Genomic DNA, 22,519 nt, shown 5'->3' on the forward strand with positions numbered 1-22,519 from the left:
GGCACGGTTATTGAAAAAGTTTTTTATTGATACAATTTTATTTACAGCATAAACTAAGTTTACTTGCTGTAAAGCTCAGAGTTGTGCTTCTTATGATCATAAAGTGGAAGGAGGAGTTTTATTATAACAAAGCCACACCTGGCTATCTGCTGAGCCCACTGAGGGAATCGAACTCCTGATTTTAGCGTTGCAAATCCGTAGACTTACCACTGTATCAGCGGGGGACTTTAAGCTTCGAATGAAAATATATGTGTGTGTGTGTGTGAAAAATATTCGTTGAAGTCTATGTCATGTGTATAAGCTTGAATTTTCTTGACTGAAAAATACTTAGGTGAACAAAAATGGCAACAAATTCTGTCTTATAAATACAAATGCTGATATTGTTAGTCGTATCCACTCAATATTTGTTCTCGAAATGCCACAGAATTAATACTACATTTCGTAAAACCAATTATAAGACTATCACTAGATGGCGCTGAGATAAAATTTTATTCGGACAATTAAACTTTATCGGCAGTGCTACAAAGATAAGGAGATAGATATTTATTTACTGTTGGAAAGTGTTTAAACATAGACCTACAGTGGGAAATTTCCTTCACACTTCTTATAAATGACTAGAAGTGGCAGAGTTGAATAAATTTATATCTAATAAACTCTTATTATCATTTCATATGTAACAACAGTGTTGTAAAGAATCATCAATAAAAACAAATCAGGTCACTCGCTAAACACAGACAGACAGACCCACTTTTGTAGAGATATGATTATGTCTGCACGTGCTATGTATATGTTTAAAACTCTTGATAAATTTGCGACTTCAAAGTAATTTTCCGGCTGAATAACCCCTAGCTAGTGGCGCTTTAAGATCAAAATCACAAAGAAAGAAATAGATATGCTCGGTTATGACGGAAGTACTGAAGTTTCCTCACAGGTACCACGTGTATTGACCTAAATAATGTAATTTGTAAAGGTAAAATTTACAAAGCTCAGGGAATTGATAGATAAAGGTATTTCACTGCTTAATTTTCGAAATGTCAACTGACATACAATTGTTTAAAAATTCCATTCTCATTTCTACTAGCACGCCTACTAGAAAAGTTACTTGTAATGTAAAGTATACGTTCATAAGTTATATAAAAATAAAGTTTCAGTAAGGGAGGTTTCAATGTCATAGTTAAAAATTAAAAACAGTTTTGCATGTTTAGATTATTTGTCGATTCATACATAAGAAACTCAACCATATAATTTATATATATTTATAATACAGAATTTTTATACAACGGGAAGAAGAAAGTTACAAACTTATATCTTTTATGTTCTTGTTGTTCCAGAGATTAATAGACTTTGAGCGAGTATTGGTAACAGATAATGTTGTGTTTTATTTACTGTCTACCAACATAAACACAAAATACATTTTTGTAAGATATATGCCTTTATTTGTGGCTCGGATAATATTACAGTTACTGCTGTTTTAAGAAAATCGATATTTCAAAGAATTGTCTAAACATAACAAAATCTTAGTTATATATGTATGTATATATATATATATATATATATATATAATTTTATGTTTTATATTATTTTATTTGAATTATAATATCATGTGTAAGGTTTAAAACTATTCTGCATTACTAGTTCTACTAACTCAAAGTTAATCTAGTTTCTATAACTTAAAATAGAACAACGAATAAACAAAACATAGAATTCATCTCATCCTAATAACTACGACCTATTAATTTTTCCCACCCGTTATTGCAAATATTACCAGAATAATAAAACACTAACTTAACACTTTTCTTTTAATTTCAAAATGGTTCACATTTCTGACAGTTTCTTATTTTATAAGCACAGTTCTATCAGATATGTTCCTCTTTTAGTACTGATAAACATGAATGGAGTTGACATTGGGAAAGTTCCCCTTGTACAGCGGTACATCTATGGACTTATAACATTAAATTCAGTGGGTTCGATTTTTCCTTATTGGACACAGCAGATAACCCGGTGTGGCTTTGCTACAAGAAAAAACACACACACGTCACTGGGAGCAAGCATTCCATATTAATGTAAACCTATTTTATAAGCACAGACCTATCATATATGTTCCTCTTTTAACACTGATAAACATGAACAGACTTATCATCAGGATAAAGTATTACATATTAATTTAGAGCTGCATAAGATAAATAGATATCTTACACGCCTGATGTTCTCTTAGCACAACTGCTTGTGTAATAATTCATACTATTAATTAAGTTCGATCCGGTTGGATAAACATTTCACAATCCATGCTTTTGTTTCTACAAATGTCACAGAGAAATGCTGCCTCATTTGCTCGTGTTTTTGAGTTGTTTTTATTACCATATCAGTTTCAAAATCAGACTACTCTTTTTAGAAGTTTTATTATTCATATCTTAAGTAGTCTGTTACAGTGACAACTATTTCACAAGGAAAATCAATTTGAGAAACTTCACGTTATTTGTCAATCTGTATGATTGGTTTCAAGCAGAAAGCTACACACGGCTTATTGTTCTGTGCCCATTATTAGTATCGAAATCTCAATTTTAGCGTTATAAGTCCTCTGACTTATCGTTGGTAACAGGCCGAAAGTCACTTGTTACATATCACAGGTTTAGTGTTAAAAAGTTTAGCTCACTTAGTTGTATGTATGATCATACGTATTTTTGTTTGCTTAGTGTCAGTGTCCTTATTTGGTGATAATACGATTTTAAGCATTATTTGTAAAAAAAAAAAAAAAATCTGACAATTTCCATGACATCTATTTTGGTTCATAAGTTAATCATGCTTTTTTCTCTGATCATATAAGTTCGAAAGAGTTTATCTAAGCGCAGAAAATAAAGGTAAATATAGATATATAAATCACCATCACTCAGAATGTAGTAGCTACGAAAATATCCAAAATATATCCAAAGCAAAATTAAACAGCGTTATTAAATGGTTTGAATACCGTTAACCAGTAATGTATCTGTAAGCTAAAATGTTAAGCCTTAGCTTGATTACAGCGCTGTAACACTTCCGTTTTTCTTTTTGTTTTATTAAGCACAAAAATATATTAAATTAATTTGATGTTGTTTAATACTTTTTCATTTTTATATCTTACCCTGCTTTCTCAAATAAATATTATTTTAATTTCTCAGTGTTTGTAGAACTCAAAATGGTGACAATGAACAGTTAGTGTAGCGACAAAGTGAACCGTACAAATTTGTATAATTATTTACCATAATAAGTAATTATATCATACTGCAATAACAAATTTTATTGGACAAAATAGTATCATGCGTAAGCGATATTAAAATAGCCATGGACGCCTACAGCAGTATTTCCAAGAGGTGAGGGACAAAATAATCCATGTGGAAGATCAGCTTCTACAGTGAAAGACAATAGATTAAAGGATATGTGTTACGTTGCCTAAACCCAAAAACAAATTTACAGTTTTAATAAAAACTACTGAAAATATTTAGTTTAACTACGATGTTAAGTTTACATCATAATAAGTACAATTTTGTGTTTGAAATGTTAAGGAGAACCAACGTAACCTTTTTGTCCAATGAAAGCAGTTAATCTCTGTCTCTATAACTCTTTCAGGTTCTTGAAATGAAAGCAATAATTGTATATTATTCGAAGAAACAGCTAGAAATGGTACCTTAAATATTAACTACAAGACGTAATTAATTGTGTTGAAAAGCTTTAAGATAATTTTATGCAAACACTGTTAGTCATTGTGAAACATATTATGCATAGCAGGTTTAAAAGGAAGGGAAAAATAAATTTTTAATGTAATGTGATTTGATAAACTAAACATTTCTATTCTACTTGCAATGTTGTGTATAGTTTATATCCCTTTGTTGTTTGAGATGACATCATACATAGCACGATCCCTGTATGCTAGTAGTCTTCACTGACATCCGCACTGATCCACTGACAGAACTTCTTTCAGTACACCCTCTGTTGTTAAGAAAGCATGGGTAGAAAATTTCACCGGTACACACCGGGGGGCGCTTTTCTTCAGGGACATTAAACACCTCTCTGGGTCAATGGGATCTCTGTGTAGAAATAGTAAACAAATTATTTGTGTATGGATATATTTTCTTCAATTTCTTAAGATGAAATGTGGACACATAGATAATCTTTGATGTTTACGTTTTCTTTATTTTTAAATAGTTTTTTCTAGGGGGCGGAAGGATAATTTTTTTATATGAACATAATCCCTTGACGCTAATTTCATTTGCATAACAAGCATAATTCTAATTCTACGACACAAAATGAAAATTTATAATATATATATATATGTTAATAGATTGTTCTCGTAATTTGTTCATACATTCACCGAATTGAAAAATAAATATTAACTTTTATAGAAACGAAAAAGAAATCTCTTGTCAGAGCGAAATGAACAAAGCTGTAACAGTATAATTTTCTAGATTGGAAAGCGCCTGTCACCTAATCAACTACATAGTTTTGTGATAAATGCAGAGCTGTTAGCAGTGCCTTTTTAGTCACAGTTTTGCTTTATTTTGAAGAATAACAAAATTAGTTAGAAAAATGTGAAGTCATTTAATTGACAATAAGCTAACGATTTCTATTTACCTTCAAATATATAATAATGTATACTAACTGTAAATATTTATTATCTTCATTCATGTACTAAAATACTTATTATTAATTGTTACTGCAAAAATATATAGAATTTTTCTATAAAGTAAGCTTGTTTGTTTCGGGATTTCACGCTAATCTCCCCAAAGAATTTATACGCATATCTGTCCGTAATTTTGAGTTAACTAACCAGAGGTAACATAGGCAATCAACCTCTGGTCAAATGATGGAGTTTGGTCATCACTCTTATAGTGCACCCACGATTACAAACTCGAATTTTTTTTGTAATAAGCTGTAAACCACGTATCCTCTGGTTCACAGTATACGCATGTTAAAAATTAAACCATTACAGAACTGTACTGTAACTTATATATTATTTTATGTATAATTTTCATAGAAAACTTCTTACATTTGTCACTTTTTTTGGAAATGTTGGTTATCTAATTCTCACTCATCTATCCGATCAAAGTGTACTATTTTTGCCTAGTCTCTGTCATTGATATAACTAAAACGTCATAGAAAAAAGAGTATTGTGATACAGAGTTCGACTATAACTGGTCATAATGAAAGTTGATAGGTCATTAATATGTATTATTCGTAAAGACATTGTATCAGTTTCATTAAGTTTCATTATTGCTTTTGATAATTTAAAACACGTGGCCAGTCTGGAATATTACATTCGTGGTTATAACACGTGGCCAGTCTGGAATATTACAGTCGTGGTTAAAACACGTAGCCAGTCTGGAATATTACATTCGTGGTTAAAATACGTGTCCTTTCATTGCGTTATTGCGTTTAAATTTTCCAATATTTAAATTACTTTGATTCAAAGTTCCACGTTCCGTTCCCGCGACCTATTAAACAAAAACTATTATTTTTTGCTATACAAGATACGTTATTCTGACATTGTCAGATGATATTAATGGTAAGATATAATAAACAGATCCAGAGTCTGAAATGCTGATTAAGACATCATGCTGTATAATAAATTCAGCTAAACACTTTCTACTATTTAAAAGGACGGAGGATTAGGGTTCGAGTCTAAATCCTAAAAAAGAAATTTAGATGTGGTTTTATATAAAAGTGTCAAACGGTTTCTTACATTTGCGCGAGTTGATTTTTATTATTGTATAAACTATAAAATTTGTTCATGTCCTGTTAGCAAAGACGGTATTTCTAATAAACTGTAAACTCTTGAAATGTAATTTCTGCGACCCAGATTAAAAAAAAAAACACTTGAGACTAGAAAAGATAGACTCTGACACAGTTTTTGATTTGGTTTGTTTTGAATTTTGCGCAAAGCTACACGAGGGCTATATGCGCTAGCCGTTCATAATTTTGCAGTGTAAGACTAGAGGAAAGGCAGCTAGTCATCATCTTGGGCTACTCTTTTACCAAAGAATAGTCATAATGGGATGGATCGTAACATTATAACGCATACACGGCTGAATGGAATTCGAACCCGCAACCCTCGGATTACGAGTTGAGTGCCTTTACCACCTGGCCATGCCGGGCCGACGCAGTTTTTTCCATCTCTCTAACTATAGATATAGATGGTGACACATTAACTACAAAATCGAGCGTCTGAAAAAAATTAAAACCCTGTAAGAGTACTAAGTGTTATGATAAAATGGAAGCGATTAACGTTAAAGACGTAAAGTTAAAAAGTTGAGGTCTAGGTAACGAAACATGCAAAGAGCTGACATTATAAAGTTAACAAGTTTCACTGTATTAAATACAGTTGGTCAATGTATATAGTGTTAATATATTATTAATCAAGACTACCATAATATGTTAAAGTTATAAAAATATCTGATAATGTATACATGTATAGCAAGATATTTCAATATGTATAAAACTTAACTGGATAAGACTCATCTTAAAAAGTCATTAATACATCATAACAGTCTAAAGAATATCACATGTTTATCGTAAAGCACAATATTCAGGCTTTTATAGTTTGCTTGTTTTTAATTTCATGTATTTAAGTTGTTTTTAATTTCATGTATTTCAGTTGTTTTTAATTATACTCTTTTTGTTAATTTCGTTGTACTAAAATTATCACATTTTATGGATACAAAACCTTTTATTGTTACCTAAATATGATGAGATATTTTTAGGTAGTTTATTGACCAACGATATACCACATAGGTTGATAAACGTTTTTTTTTAAGATCCAATGTTATAGCACTCAAAATTATTAATGTAAAACTATAAATTGTTCAGAGATCTGTACCACGGCCCCTCATGGATGACGACAAAGGCCGTCCATCCAATCTCAGAGGCCCAGACAAAATTGAAACAAGAAAGCAGTTTTCTTTCCTTTGATAAGGTCGTTGATACTTTGATATTATGAGGTTTATTTCGCGTTTCTTGAATTGTGAAAATTTTCGGGCATTGCAGGTTATTCAAGATGTTAAAAACAAGCACAGTACATGTTTAACTAATTTTAAGGATTATTTGTAAAATTTAACAGATTATGTACATAATAAATTAGTACACTTTAATAGATACTTCTTTTGTTTTTAATGTTAATATTTCTTAATTAGCTGTTACATTTTAGAAGTTTTGTCAAGTGTTTACTAAAATAATCGTTTATTTGTTTTCACGCAGGTGTTACCGACCCCTTTAAAAGTTTCAAGGATAGTTGTGACCAGTACTTACGATACACGATTAGTAGTTTTGTGTTTCGGGAAAATTTAATAGAATAATCTAAATTAATTGACAGATTCAGTTGAAAGTTATTGAAATGAACATTATGGTTTGTGAACATATAAACAGAAGGTTCGATTCATTGAGGTATATAGTGTTAATATATTATTATAATAATATATAATAAATATGTGACGTATTTACTGATTTTGGTGCAGTGTCTTGTAAAAGCATTCATCTCCCTTGCAAAGTGTCCACATTTTATTGCCGTTTGAGCTTGCAATCATGAAACTTTCAAATGGAACTTTATATTTAGAATCTAACCAGTCTAATACAAACTGAGAAAGCTAAATAAATGCTGATATTATGTAAGTAAGTTAGATTTTCAAATAAAATTAGAATACTCTCAATTGTATACGTATTCAACCTCTTTGTAACGGCAACCCTAAAGCAGCCCAGGTGTAAAATATTAGTTAAAAAGGTGTAATTGGTGTAATGGTTTCTGTCTGTGTGTAATCAAAGTACTTTAGCATTACTTTAGAGTAAAGACATCTGTTCAAGGCACAACTTACACAATGATACAACAAATCAACTACGTAGACCAAGGAGCTTTCCAAACAAGTCAGGGATAAAGCGGTAGACAAACATAGATCAGAAGAAGGTTGCAAGAAAATTTCAAAATCGCTAATTATCCCTTTGAGTAAGATGAAACCCATCATTAAGTAAACTGGAATTTGCTTTATACCACCAAGTCACTACCCAGATCAGGCCACCGTTCTAGGGCAAGCAGAAAACTGGTTAGGATTTCCACAGTGAAGCCAACAGTGACTTCTAAAGCTGTGCAAAGTTCCATGTCCGAGAAAGGAGTCAGAATTTATACGTCGACAATCACCTGATCCATATACAAATGTGGTTTGTATGGACTAGTGGCAAGCAAGAAACCATCACTGACAAAAGAATCATCTTAAATCTCGTATTAAGTTTGAGACAAAAAGTTAAGTAATACTGCAGACATGTGACAAACACTTTTTGGTCAGACGAGAAGAAAACTGAGATTTTGGTCTATATTTAAAGCGTTACATCTGGTACAAAAACAACACATCACATCATTCGGTCAAGCATGGTGGCGACTTCATCATTTTATAGGGATGCTTCTCATCAGCAGAGACTAAAGGTTCGTTAGGATTGAAGAGAATGTAGTTGGTGCAAAGTACAAATGAATACTATAAGAAAACCTGCTTGAGTCAGTCAAAAATCTGAAATTTAGTCGAAAATTCATATTTCAGCAGAACAATGATCTGAAGTACAAGACCAAAGTCACACTGGAGTGATCTCAAAAGTATAAAGTGGAGTTCTGGAGTGGTCCTGTCAAATACAAAATTCATACCGAGACTTGAAAATTGGAGTTCATCAAGGATCCCCAAAACGTATTAGAGTTGGATTAATTTTTCCAGGAATAATGGTTAAAAATTACACCAACCAATTATGCGAAGCTGGTAAAGATCTATCCAAAAAAGACCCTTAACAATAATTACTACCAAAGACACTTCCACCAAATACTGACTCATGGAACTGAAAAATTATGCAATTCCCAAATGTCAATCTACATATTTTCTTTGCAGGTTTTCTGACATTCAACCTAATTCATACATAACAGTGTTAATTTTGATCATTAGAGTTTTGAATAAAAATAAATTCGTTTAACAGATTGCATTACTTTAATTCATCAAAATATATCATTATTAATAGGAATTGGTGCATTTGCAAAGCACTATACACAGAAGTCGATCGAAACGTTATTTTAGTTTGACCTGATTTTGATACCCAGAAGTAGATCGAAAATTCATTTAATTGAAAGCTCACGAGGTAGAATGTCATTTTGACAAGAGTTTCAGTTGTACGCTACCTGTTTAACTATGATTTTCAAACAATATGGGTTCGTTGAAAAGAAAACTTGCTATTTTCAGTAATGATTCGACACTGAATATTTAAAATTTCTGAAGTTGCAGTAATTACATAATTTGAGTGAAGAAAACTCCTGAACTATTGTTAGCTAGGATCTTTTTTGTTTGTTTAATTCCGCGCAAAACTACACGAGGGCTATCTGCGTTAACTATCCCTAATTTAGCAGCTAGTCATCACCACCAACCGCCAACTCTTTGGCTACTATTTTACTTATGAATAGTGGGATTGACCGTAATTTTTAACGCCTCACAGCCGAAAGGGCGAGCATGCAGTTACGATCTTAAACCTTCACCTATCTAGTGATGAGTAACATACTTTTAGAAACAAAAAGTTTCAACTTGAGTGAACTTCATGAGTTAAATGGTTAAAGTGCGTTAAAGGCCAAGTCAGAGACATAAGGATTCAGCTATAGCCATCCATAATTTTGAGTTACTCACCAGAGAGAAGATAACCAATTAGCAGCAAATTTCTGTCACAGTTGTGTTTTGTTCTTGGAACTAAAAAGTGGAACTGAATGTCACTTTTATAGAGCGCATACAGCTGAAATGGAGCGTGTTCAGGGGCTTCACGTCTCGAATCCAGAACGTTTCGATATACAACTCGACATTCTTATCGCTAGCTACATTTAACCTAGACATCAATAACATTGTTGTGTCGTATTCGATCCTAGAATTCGAAGATTTTACGACTGTGTGAACTTGTCAAGGATAAAAAGCGCACTCGAAAATCAGTTTCGAAACATAATACCGCAAAATATAATAATACACCATTTTTGGAGTTAAGCATAACGAAGTGTATAGAGATTCAGTGTATGAAGTGTAGTTTTCTTCTATCTATCTCTGTGGCAGCATTTATAATTGTTATATATTTTACCTCTCTAAAAATATTATGATAGATATATGATTGATTTGTTAAGTCTATGTTTTGAATGTTATCAGTACGTTACATGACTTAAAAGGTATTCAACTCACACTTTTCACCTAGTAGATATTGCAGAAGGATATACAGTTAATCATACTAAATATGTTTGTTTTGAATTTTGCGCAAAGCTACTCGAGGGCTATCTGCGCTAGCCGTTTCTAATTTAACAGGGTAAGACTAGAGGGAAGGCAGCTAGTCATCACCAACTCTTGAGCTACACTCTTACCAACGAATAGTGGGATTGATCGCGACATTATAACGCTCCCACGGCTGAAAGGACGAGCATATTTGGTGTGACAGGGACTCGAACCCGTGACCCTTGGATTACAAGTCGAGTGCCTTAACTACCTGGCTATGCTAGGTTTACTGAATACGTACTACAGGTCAGCAACTGACCTAAATATTTTATACGTATTAGGTTGTGTTTACTACTGAATTTCTCTTTTGAATTTTTGTTATTCCATATTTTGTTGCACATTAATCAGTGGTAAGTCCGTGGGCATATAACCCTAAAAATCTGGTTTCGATACACGCGGGAGTAGGCATATCACAAATAGCCCTTTCAGTAGCTTTGCGTTTAACGACAAGCATTTACATCACCTGAACAAACAATTCTCGAGGCAGGTTAACAAGAATCGAGAGAAAGTATCGTGATATATTTTTGCACATTATTGGTAAACCTCTCGCGGCAGTTTCAACAATCATTTCATTGAAGATTTAGTATATGTTTCTCTGCTAAAGAGCATTTATTATGAGAGTTAAGCAAATTTAACAGAACTGTGAACGAAATGTGTGAAAACTGAGATGAAAGTGTTATAATATAAGTCCTTAATTACACTTCATTTAGGAAAACGTACGTACTAGTTTAAAGTCAGAAACCCGAAAATATTTTAATTTTTTGTTCTTTAGAATAAGTTAATGTAATTTGTGGAACTATACTGCTAAACCTAGATTAATTCATATAAATTGTTAAATTGCTTAGAAGTCACTTAACGTTTTTATCTGTTGTTCTTGTGTGTTTTTTGCTAGCTTTTTTCATATTTAATGAGATGTTTTGATGTATTCTCAAGACGGTTGGTATGGGTATTAAAACTTTAATTAAAATAAAGTACAGAACAACGTTTCGATCTTCTAAGACCATCTTCAAATTAATCAGGTTATTCTGAAGATGATTCAAGAAGGTCGAAACGTTGTTCTGTACTTTATTTTAATTAAAGTTTTAATACCCATACCAGCCGTCTTGAGGATACATTTACTTCTTCAAGTGGGTTTCTCGTCATCACGAATATGAGATGTTTTATTACGTAGATCTAAAGATTATATTTTGAATTTTTCTTTTTGGCTTTTTGAAATCTTAGAAAGAAAGAATGTTTTGCAGGTACTTTTGAGCTTTAGGAATAATAGAAAAGAAAGATAAAATATATGGATTTCCAACTTTGGCAATTTAAGTGGAAATCCAGTCAGTTATTCATTTTTATTTGTGTAATTCCGCGAGAAAGCAACACTCAGGTTTCATGAAACAGTATAAGACTTTTGTTCCCCAGTTCCCCTCAAAGAGAAGATTTGATGAAAAAATACCAGAGGTCAAAGGCATACTTCGCAAATCAAAAGTGTTATACGTTTTTTTTTCAACAAAGTAACACAAGGATTTTAACATATTTTTGAAAGAAAACATAGATTTAAATTATGTTAATGTAGATTATTTTATAACATTGATATTCAATTAAAATCGTAAAATATTTAATGCTTAATTGATTATGTATTGCATATAAATCGACAAAATAAAATGTAAGTTTAATAATTATAGATATCTTAGTTTTACAATGATTTAAAAACATCTTTCGATTGATTGTTTGGAATTACGCACAAAGCTTTTCAAAGGTTTTCTGTGCTCTGCCCACCACGGGTATCGAAACCTGATTTCTTGCGTTGTGAGACCGCAGACATAACACTCTGCCTCTGGAGGACCGAAAGCAAGTTTTAGCCGTTTTTGGTATGTTGTTAAACTTTCTAGAATAACGTGTGTTACAATTTATACAGTGCTTGCATTTGTCCTTATTTAAAAACAAAATACATTTTTTGTAACAGCTTGGCATATGTTTGATAAATCTGAAATAAACACCCCAAAACTTAACTTTTTGTCAGTTGATTACATTAACAAACTGTACAAAACAGTTACAAGATAATTAAATTGTGTAACATCAAAACAAAACCATTGTTGCCAGTCATCTTCTTAGTTCATTTTTATGCAAATGAGGCATTTGTTTATCAGTTGAGTGATCTGAAATTCAGTGTTTAAATTGCTACACTCACTCACACAGAGATAGATTCAGAAACTACGGACAGACATTAAATACGATATATGAAAGTGTCACACATACAGAGATTTACTCAAAAACGACGGATGAACGACATATGAGCACATTATTCACACAGGAATTCACTCGAAAACAATGCATAGACATTAAATACGATATACAAATGATTACAGTGGGCTGATTAAGAGTGTCTAATTGTCATTAAACGAATGTGCAATTACTTCCAAGCCAACAACGATGTTATTCAGAAACCTAAGTAAGACTAATCATCAGCTACAACGCAAACAGACGATTACTATCTGTTGATTCTGGTTTGCCACTATCGTAAAGCACCTACTGTGAAACTGATTCATATGTCACCATCCGTGACTTTGTGCTGTATCAGTATGCAGATGGATGATCCAATGATACGTCGAGCAATATTCTCCTTAAACGTGCCATAATTCTTAAATTTCATTAAATTTTAAAGTCACAAAAATACCTTACTAGGCCATCGAGGATGTTCTTTCAAGTTTCCAACTGTAACCACCCCTTACAACTGATGTTTGCATCCAATTTTTTTTCGAACTCTGTTAAAATTTCTGTCTCCACCACTCTTTGAAGGCAACTCATTCCAAAAGCCAACCACCCTGTTTGAAAAGGATTACTGTCTAAACGACAGACGACTTCTACGCTGCCAAAAATTCAAATTTATGACCCCTTGTCCTATTGTTTTTTAATGCTTAAGACAAAAAAATTTCTGAATCTATATTATCAATACCCGTAATAACCGTAAACACCTCAACCAAATCAGCGCTGATCCTTTAACAATTCAATGCCCTTCTTGAGGAAGGGAACTTAAAACTGTACACAGCACTTTAAATGAGGTCTTACCATGATCTATACAGTGAAACATTATTCTCCATTTTTTTTGTATTCAGTATTTCTATAGATGCTACCCAAATATTCTATTAACCATATTGCTAACCACAAAATGCTGCTCAGATAACTTAACTGATTTTTCGATCACAGTACTAAGATCTTTTTTGAAACCACAACGCTTTTATGCATTCCCATTTAAATCACAATAATAATTTAAATTGTGAAAATTTACATGCATCAACTTACATTTTGCATAGTTAAACATCATGTGCAACGTATTGGCGCAATGCATCAAATGTTCTAAATCTCCCTGTATGTCTGCAGCATCTTTGATACAGTTAGCCACCCCAAAAATCTTAATGTGGTCTGGAAAGTTCAATATTTTGTTAGTCATTCCAGAGTAAACTCATTAAAATAAATCACAAACAGCAGAAGATCCAGAGAACAGCTTGTGACTATCATACAGTCAGGTCTATCTCCATTTATTAATACTCTTTGGCCAAGTTTCTTTCCAATCTAATAACATTTAGCAGATGGATAATCTAAGCATCCCCGTTCTAGTAAACCAGTCGACACTTTCCATGAATTACATGGGATTGACCGAAGGGAGTGACCCGCACTCAGTCCTATCGAGCATGTATGTGGTTGGTGTTTTTCGGAGATGCAACGCATCCCGTTAAGTGAATCCAGACACTAAATACATCTTAGAAAAATACTCCAGCGCCCTGTCAACAGTCCGACTACGCACAATACCAGCACTACACGGTCTTTGTAGTACATTGTGACTACATTGTATACTGAATTGAAAGGTCGTGAAATATAAAAATTAATGTACCAGATATTAATTTACAAGCGTAGTCTGAATGATCAATAATTTTTATTTCGATTTATTTGAATGTCTGATTTGCATAATAATAACGTAGAAGTATAATTGGAATCTTATAGCAAGAACAGTTTTTAGTCTGTGATATTTGAAATACCATACTTTGAATTTCAATAATTTTTTGATAGGTTTGTGCATTGTATTTATTATTGTTTGTTTGTTTGTTTTGGAATTTCGCACAAAGCTACTCGAGGGCTATCTGTGCTAGCCGTCCCTAATTTAGCAGTGTAAGACTAGAGGGAAGGCAGCTAGTCATCACCACCCACCGCCAACTCTTGGGCTACTCTTTTACCAACGAATAGTGGGATTGACCGTCACATTATAACGCCCCCACGGCTGGGAGGGCGAGCATGTTTAGCGCGACTCGGGCGTGAAAACGGGACCCTCATATTATGAGTCGCACGCCTTACGCGCTAGGCCATGCCGGGCCCCCGTATTTATTATTGGTTTTATGCTTTGGGGCACAAAATTTCTGAGAATAAAAGCTATATCATTATTTAAAAAAAAACTAAAGGGCTTAGCTTAGATGAAAATTATATATGAAGATTTAAAGTAGCTAAATTGATATGTGAAATATATTAAGAAGAAATTAAGCTTACCAAATAATTTATTAAATCGATTTTCATAAAGATGGGCCCAGCATGGCCAAGCGCGTTAAGACGTGCGACTCGTAATCCGAGGGTCGCGGGTTCGCATCCCCGTCGCTCAAAACATGCTCGCCCTTTCAGCCGTGGGGGCGTTATAATGTGACGGTCAATCCCACTATTCGTTGGTAAAAGAGTAGCCCAAGAGTTGGCGGTGGGTGGTGATGACTAGCTGCCTTCCCTCTAGTCTTACACTGCTAAATTAGGGACGGCTAGCACAGATAGCCCTCGAGTAGCTTTGTGCGAAATTCAAAAACAAACAGATAACTTTGAAAGCCTTTTAAGGGAGATCTGGAATTGATATTTTATATTTATTTTTTTAAATTAAAGATGCAAAAAACATCAGTAAGAACAAAAGTTTACATCACACTTTACCAAAAACATTTTAAACATAAACAAGTAAAGTGTCATTCAGCTCATAAACTACAAAAAGGGCAATTAATCACTTGAGTTTTGGATAAGTTCCAGATTTTTATCAAGAATCTCGTTGTTCCCCTATCTTTTAATACTTTCAGACTTTCTTAAACAACTGTCAATGTGGCCATACAGCATACTTCATTGTCAACGAAGTCCATAAAAAAAAACTTTTTTGACAGTTATTATTATAGATCTAATTCACCTAAACCAGCCATTTTATACTTTTCTAGAAATGTAAGGAAGCTATGGGGTTAAAATTAGGTTTCATAGTTAAAGAAAACAGTAAAATGGTAGTATAATGGTATATAATGTATTCAGTCCATAAGGAAAATAATATTGATAATATAATCAAAATTTTGCAGGTTCGATCAGTAAGAAATAATTCCTGTTTACACTTATATTTACTAATTATTTACAACAATTGCAGAGAAAAAGTAATATTTAAAATAATTTGGTTTTAGAAACTGTTTGTCCAAAAGCAACAAACTTCTATCAATGGTTTGTATGTGTTTTCTCATACCAAAGCCACATAAGACTATCTGCTGAGTCCACCGAGGGGAATCTAACCGCTGATTTTAGCCTTATAAATCCCAAGACTTACCGCTGTCCCAATGGGGGACTTCTATCAACGCAACACGAGTTTTATTAAGAAAGTTTGAATATAATACAATGTGTTTCCTAAATATGTTACACTGTATATCTAAATATCCTTCTGCAAAATATCAATACGTTTATTTTTCTTTGTCAACAATGCAGACTTAGTGTTTTAAACAAAATGTGTCTGTGTCCAGAATATTACAAAGATAAATGAGTGCTGTCCGAAACAGATGACACTTTCGTTCGCTTCATTTAAGGATAAGTTTAATATGGTGACTAAGAATGGTAGATACCATACTATACATCTGCTGTTACAGTTTTATAAACACACTGTATCAGTCCAAACTTCTCTGAATAAATTTTATGATTTTTAACATGTCTCTGATGGATCTTGTTTTACCTTTCGATAAGTACTGTTTGACATATAATCATTTAAAGTGCAGAATTTTCCTTATATTCATCCTGTACATTGTAAAAAATAAATTAAAATGAAACTCTAAAACATACTTAATTCATCGTTTGTTTCTAGGTTACTATGCAATATTTTAAAAAGATAATTAAAATATTTGCTTACTTTGATTTAAAAATTAGTGTCGATTTCTAACAAATAGACCCTGCATGGCCAGGTAAGGTTAAGGAGTTCGACTCGTAATCTGAGGGTCGCGGGTTCGAATCCCCGTCCCACCAAACACGCTCGCCCTTTCAGTCGTGGGGGCGTTATAATATGACAGTCAATTCCACTATTCGTTGGTAAAAGAGTACTCGCTCGAGCAGTTTTGCGCGAAATTCAGAAAACAAACAAGCTTACAAATAAACGTTTAAAGATTAATGTCAACTAGTTTGACTTCAAGTCAGGAATGACACAAAGAAAAACTTTTTCGTTTCTTAAATCATATCAAACTTCAATAACTGCTCTATAAGACAAAGAAATCATAGTCCTTTGGTTTATGACTTAGCTTGTTGTGGATTTTATGTTCTTCTATTATGAATTTTTTTCATTTGTGCCTAAATGATTCTTGCTTTAACAGTACACAATATAAAGCTGTTTTACATTTCAGTGTTGGAATTCTCCAGAGGTTTTGCAGTTGCGGCACATCGAATTTTACTAGGAACGTCTACAACTTTAACAAATTAAATATAGGATGGTATCGTTAAAACACCCACACGGTTCTAAGTTACAAATATGAAAAATTTAATAAAGCACTAGTTTCAACTATGACTCCTCTTATACGGTTTTAGATGTAAAACAATATCTGGAATTTCAAAAATTCTTATTTAGTTACAAACATGAAATGGAGGTTAAAGTCATAAAGCGTGCATGCGGTTACAAAGAAGTAAATTAGGGCTTAAAGAAAACATAATGTTAAACACGATATAAAGATTAAAACTAGTAAACTCTCATATTGATCCGAAAACCAAATAAGGATACAAAACTAAGAATGTGTTGAATGAAAACATAAATGAGATGCGTAAAAATGTGCAACAGCTCTAAATCTAATTTGAGACTTAGAACTAAGAAATATCACATGTCTACAACGTAAAACAGAGTAAAATACTCGAATGGTTTAAAAATAAAAAAGACGTCCAACTATTAAGTTCTCACATGGTTCCCAAAGAAAAAAACGGCTTTGAACCATGACATTTTCATACGATTTTGTGCTTAAAGCAGGGATTAAAACGAAGGATTTACCACATACAGATCTGAAACACTATTACGACATAAAAGAAAACAAGATACCATAATTTTGCATGTAATTCTAAGAACAATAATTAACAAAAAGCTCAAGTTCGAGTCGCAACTGTGACAAAAAACTCAAAACCTTGAATTCGTCAAATAATTCCCAACTGAAAGATGGACCCATGAAACTCAATATTTTTAAAAGATATATACTTTTCTTGCCTTTCGTTGGTACAATGTGGTCATTATGATCCATACTTTCCTTGTACACGTGATAGATTGGTATTACCCTTGAAGCAACAATGTCATTGTATATATATTAATGAAAGATAGTGTGAAACGCTTATGCATATCTAGGCGATTTATACGTTTTTGTTTATAATTAAGCAAAAAGCTACACAATGGGCAACATATGTTGTGCCCACCTTAGGTATCTAAATCCGATTTTAACGTCATAAACTCACAGATTTACCACTGGGCTACTGAAAACAAATTATTTATTATCAAAGGAAACGCTTTAAAATGCATATTAAAGCACGCACATAAGACACGATGAAAATTAAAGCTACTTCAAATAGAAACGGTTCTACAAATGTTTTTTTTTAAAGCTCTCGTAAATCAGGAGCATATCACACAACTGCTCTTTAAACATTTCGAGTGATGTATAAAGTTCATTGACCTTTTATGTACTATCTTTTGGTTTGCAGCCCACACAGAGAGAGAAAATTATTTGCCCAAATGTCACTTACATCCGCTTTCAGAAGGGGAATTCCTGATAAAGAAAGACCTTCACAAATGTCACGATAATTCGTATTGTCAAAAAATAAACTGGTATCTCTGGTTACATTGTCACAAACTCCTTGATTCATGTTCTTCAGAAGTTCGTAGAATTAAAAAATAAAAACTCAATACAGCCAACGTAAAACGTGCTCTTAAAGTGTTTCAATTGGATCTTCGTCAATCATATTTCACAGTATTAAAGGTCAACTGATGAAACTTCTTAGCCACTGGCTACTAAACTATTTTTTAAAACGGCTTTGCTGAATTAAAATCATAATTTCTTTTAAAGAACGTGACTAATTGTTTCCAACTACTAGTTTGCAATTGTTGAAAATGAGCAAATTATGTACTCCCTACCTGAACACACAGTGAAACTGACTTTTGTGAAAATCATCACAGCTTCCAGCACATCTTCCCACATCGATATTCTGAGGGATTAAAAAAATAATTGTGAGTAAATACAATTACACATTACAAATTCAATCATAATTTAAAACATAACATCAAAAATATTTTTAAAATGATAAAAGTCGACGTTAAGTAGAAGTCATATCAAATTAAATTACATCTCATAAAGAACCGATATTAGATATTCTTTTTAACTGATTAGGTTACTTCGTTTAAGAATTTTTTTTATACAAACACCCTAACCGTACTAATAAATCTTGTACTTCTTAATATTTCATCTTAAGAAACACACAGATATATATATATAAGGAAACTAAATGATTCGTTATTAAACAGCGTCGATAAACTAATTATTTATTACTTTCATAAGATGTTATTTACAATTACCAAAATATATTAACCTCAATCACGAGAAATAGTGATGGTGATTTCTTACATTCTATTATTGAATTTCATTTGCTCCTTTTTTTTTCAAAGTAACAGGCTGTTTGCGTTTAGATTAATAACATTTATTAGTAAAGTAATTCGAAATTTCTTTGACAAAAGTGTTTTGAGAAATCTTGAGATTAATTTGTCGGTGAATATAGAAAGGAGACGTCTGACATATATTTACATTAGATCTCACATTTTATGATTAGGCTTAGGTCTCAGATGAAACAAAATCAAGCTTGAAGTGAAAAATAATTTTGAAGGACTTATTAAAAACGTAGATGGTATAAATTAGTATATCTAACAATATTATTCCTTCTTATATCCGTGTCTTATTCTGTACTTTAAGCCTAACTCCCTCCACTACAATATCAACCAAATGAGATTAATTTAAGAAGGTAGAAAAGGAGGATGGGTGTGGCACAAACTGATTGAAAACATGTAGTTTTCAACATTAATCGGACTTACTAGGTATGAGACTTTAGTGAATCAATTGAATAACTACAGAAGAATATTTTATCCTAGTTTGGTTTGGTTTGTTTTGGATTTCGCGCAAAGCTACAGGAGGGCTGCCTGCGAAAGCCATCCCTAATTTTGCAGTGTGAGACTAAAGGGAAAGCAGCTAGTCATCACCACGATCGCTAACCCTTGGGCTACTCTTTTACCAACTAATAGTGAGATTGACCGTCACATTATAACGCCCCGACGGCTGAAAGAATGAGCATGTTTGGTGTGACTAGGAGTCGAACCCGCGACTCTCAGATTACGTGTAGAGTGCTTTAACCACCTGGCCATGCCGGGCCTACTTTAGCTTATTGTGAACATTTTTGAAGTGATCGTTATAATGCTTGTTTGAACTTTTATCTACGGAAATACTAAATTCAGCAAAACAGTTACATTCACGTTCTTCAGTACGCCAAAAAAGGTTTGTTTGTTTTTTCCATTTACCATCGCCATAAGTGAGGAATTGGATTGGCATTGACATGTTAAATAGTGGCGTTTATTGAGCAAGATTGTTTAACGTTTTTCTTATATAGTGTAAGTGGGTGGTGGAAAATAAAATCGAAAAACAAATCCGTAATCTCAAACGAAAAGTAAAGACAAACAGCTTTTTCTTTTTTTCAAAATAAGTTATTAATTTTCGAATAATTTTAACTAAAGCAAACACAATCAGAAAACTAATAAAATAGCTGTACGAAGTTCATATCCACAAGTCTGTTTTTTACATTATACTCCTGAAAAATCAGCTGTTGTTGTTTTTTGTTCATTTTAGCCCAGAACCACACAAAGAGCTAATTGCACAGTTTTCCCCGCAGAGTGTAACCCCGAATTTTAATGTTATAGACCTAAAGTCTAATTGCCAATGAGCCATCAAAAGACTCTAAAATAATACAGCTTATCAATCAGCTGTTTATACAGTATTATGACATACATCTAATAAGATAAAGATATTAAGGAAAACTATTTAAAAAATGATTTTTTCCTGTGGATTAGACAGTTCCCAAAAAGTTTCTTGATCTGCTACTAAACGTACTGAAACAAGTTTTCCTAGAAGCATACCCATTAACTGTTGAAGTAATAAAGTCAGACTAGTTGAAATTATGTTACGGCAAAGTTTTAATCACGTCAAACATCGTGTGTGTGTTCTTGCCGATGATGGTTAAATAAACAACAATAAAGAATCTTTATCTTTCAGGGATATGGAACAAATAACGTGACAAATAACCAATGGATATTTTTTATTTCTATCAATTCAAGATAATGTTGGATAAATAGGCAATTACGCATTGTTGATGGACTCTGGAAAGTTTGCAATGAATCCAATTGATCTCAAACACTAGCTACTTTATCTCGCGTTTCTTTACTTGAAAATTCATTGTGGATAAACATAAACTCCATTTTTCTTTGAGATTAAATTCTTTAATGTTATTTGTGAGAAATTATAAGGCAATTTGAATGTTATTATTATTTCGTTATTAGCTTCTAAACTTTCGAAGGTTATTTTGCTTTGTTAGTTGGATATATGTATATATATGGCGTTACATCAGAGCTAGCATGAACCTTCTAATATAGCCGAATCTCGAGGTTATTATTGGAATTACAGCCGAATATATAATTAATACATTGCAACTGAATTGAGGATTCGATGCACTATACCCATTACAAGTTTTATTTTTCTTAGATTATTTACTTCGTGATTACTTATAGGCCAAGCGTGTTAAGACATTCGACTCGTAATCCAAGGGTCGCGGGTTCGAATCACCACCAAACATGCTCGCACTTTTAGTCGCGGGGGCGTTATAATGTTACACTCAATCCTACTATTCGTTGGTAAAAAAGTAGTCCAAGAATTGGCGTTGGTGGTGATGACTAGCTGCCTTCCCTCTAGTCTTACACTGCTAAATTAGGGACGGCTAGCGCAGATAGCCCTCGAGTAGTTTTGCGCGAAATTCAAAAAACAAACAAACAAACTTGATTGTTTAACTTATAAGCATTGACTTCATTGACTTATAAGTTGTTGTTTTTTTATAGTTATTGATATAAATATTGAATTTATTTTAGGTTAAAATTTATTCACAATGATTTCTATATCTAATAGACATATAACGTACAATAACTAATATAAATATGAAGCACGTCTTTCATAGAACGTTCGCATGCGTGTTACCAACAACACTCGTTCCTAGCCTTTGAAAGAAGAGGAAAACATAAGTTGTGAAATCACAAACGTTCGCAAATCAAACATGGCAAATTACCCAAGAAATTAACAAATCAAACATGGCAAATTACCCAAGAAATTAACAAATCAAACATGGCAAATTACCCAAGAAATTAACAAATCAAATATGGCAAATTACCCAAGAAATTAACAAATCAAATATGACAAATTACCCAAGAAATTAACAAATCAAACATGGCAAATTACCCAAGAAATTAACAAATCAAACATGGCAAATTACCCAAGAAATTAACAAATCAAACATGGCAAATTACCCAAGAAATTAACAAATCAAACATGGCAAATTACCCAAGAAATTAACAAATCAAATATGACAAATTACCCAAGAAATTAACAAATCAAACATGGCAAATTACCCAAGAAATTAACAAATCAAATATGGCAAATTACCCAAGAAATTAACAAATCAAATATGGCAAATTGCTCAAGAAATTAACAAATCAAACATGGCAAATTACCCAAGAAATTAACAAATCAAATATGGCAAATTACCCAAGAAATTAACAAATCAAATATGGCAAATTGCTCAAGAAATTAACAAATCAAATATGGCAAATTACCCAAGAAATTAACAAATCAAACATGGCAAATTACCCAAGAAATTAACAAATCAAA

The 22,519-nt window shown here is 32.6% G+C and overlaps 1 protein-coding gene across 1 annotated transcript in view; it reads right to left on the minus strand.

The window, feature by feature from the left end:
- Positions 1-1,611: 1,611 nt before the first annotated feature.
- The window catches only part of LOC143258009 (uncharacterized), a 56,742-nt gene continuing 35,834 nt past the window's right edge, over positions 1,612-22,519 (minus strand). The window contains exons 7-8 of the mRNA XM_076517051.1: positions 18,685-18,755; positions 1,612-4,061 (exon numbers count right to left, since the gene is read on the minus strand). Coding sequence (XP_076373166.1) covers positions 3,914-4,061; positions 18,685-18,755 — 219 coding nt within the window. The 3' untranslated portion in view covers positions 1,612-3,913. The remainder of the gene's footprint in view (positions 4,062-18,684; positions 18,756-22,519) is intronic.

Source organism: Tachypleus tridentatus, chromosome 7 (genome assembly GCF_004210375.1).
Source record: "Tachypleus tridentatus isolate NWPU-2018 chromosome 7, ASM421037v1, whole genome shotgun sequence".
Classification (NCBI taxonomy): domain Eukaryota; kingdom Metazoa; phylum Arthropoda; class Merostomata; order Xiphosura; family Limulidae; genus Tachypleus; species Tachypleus tridentatus.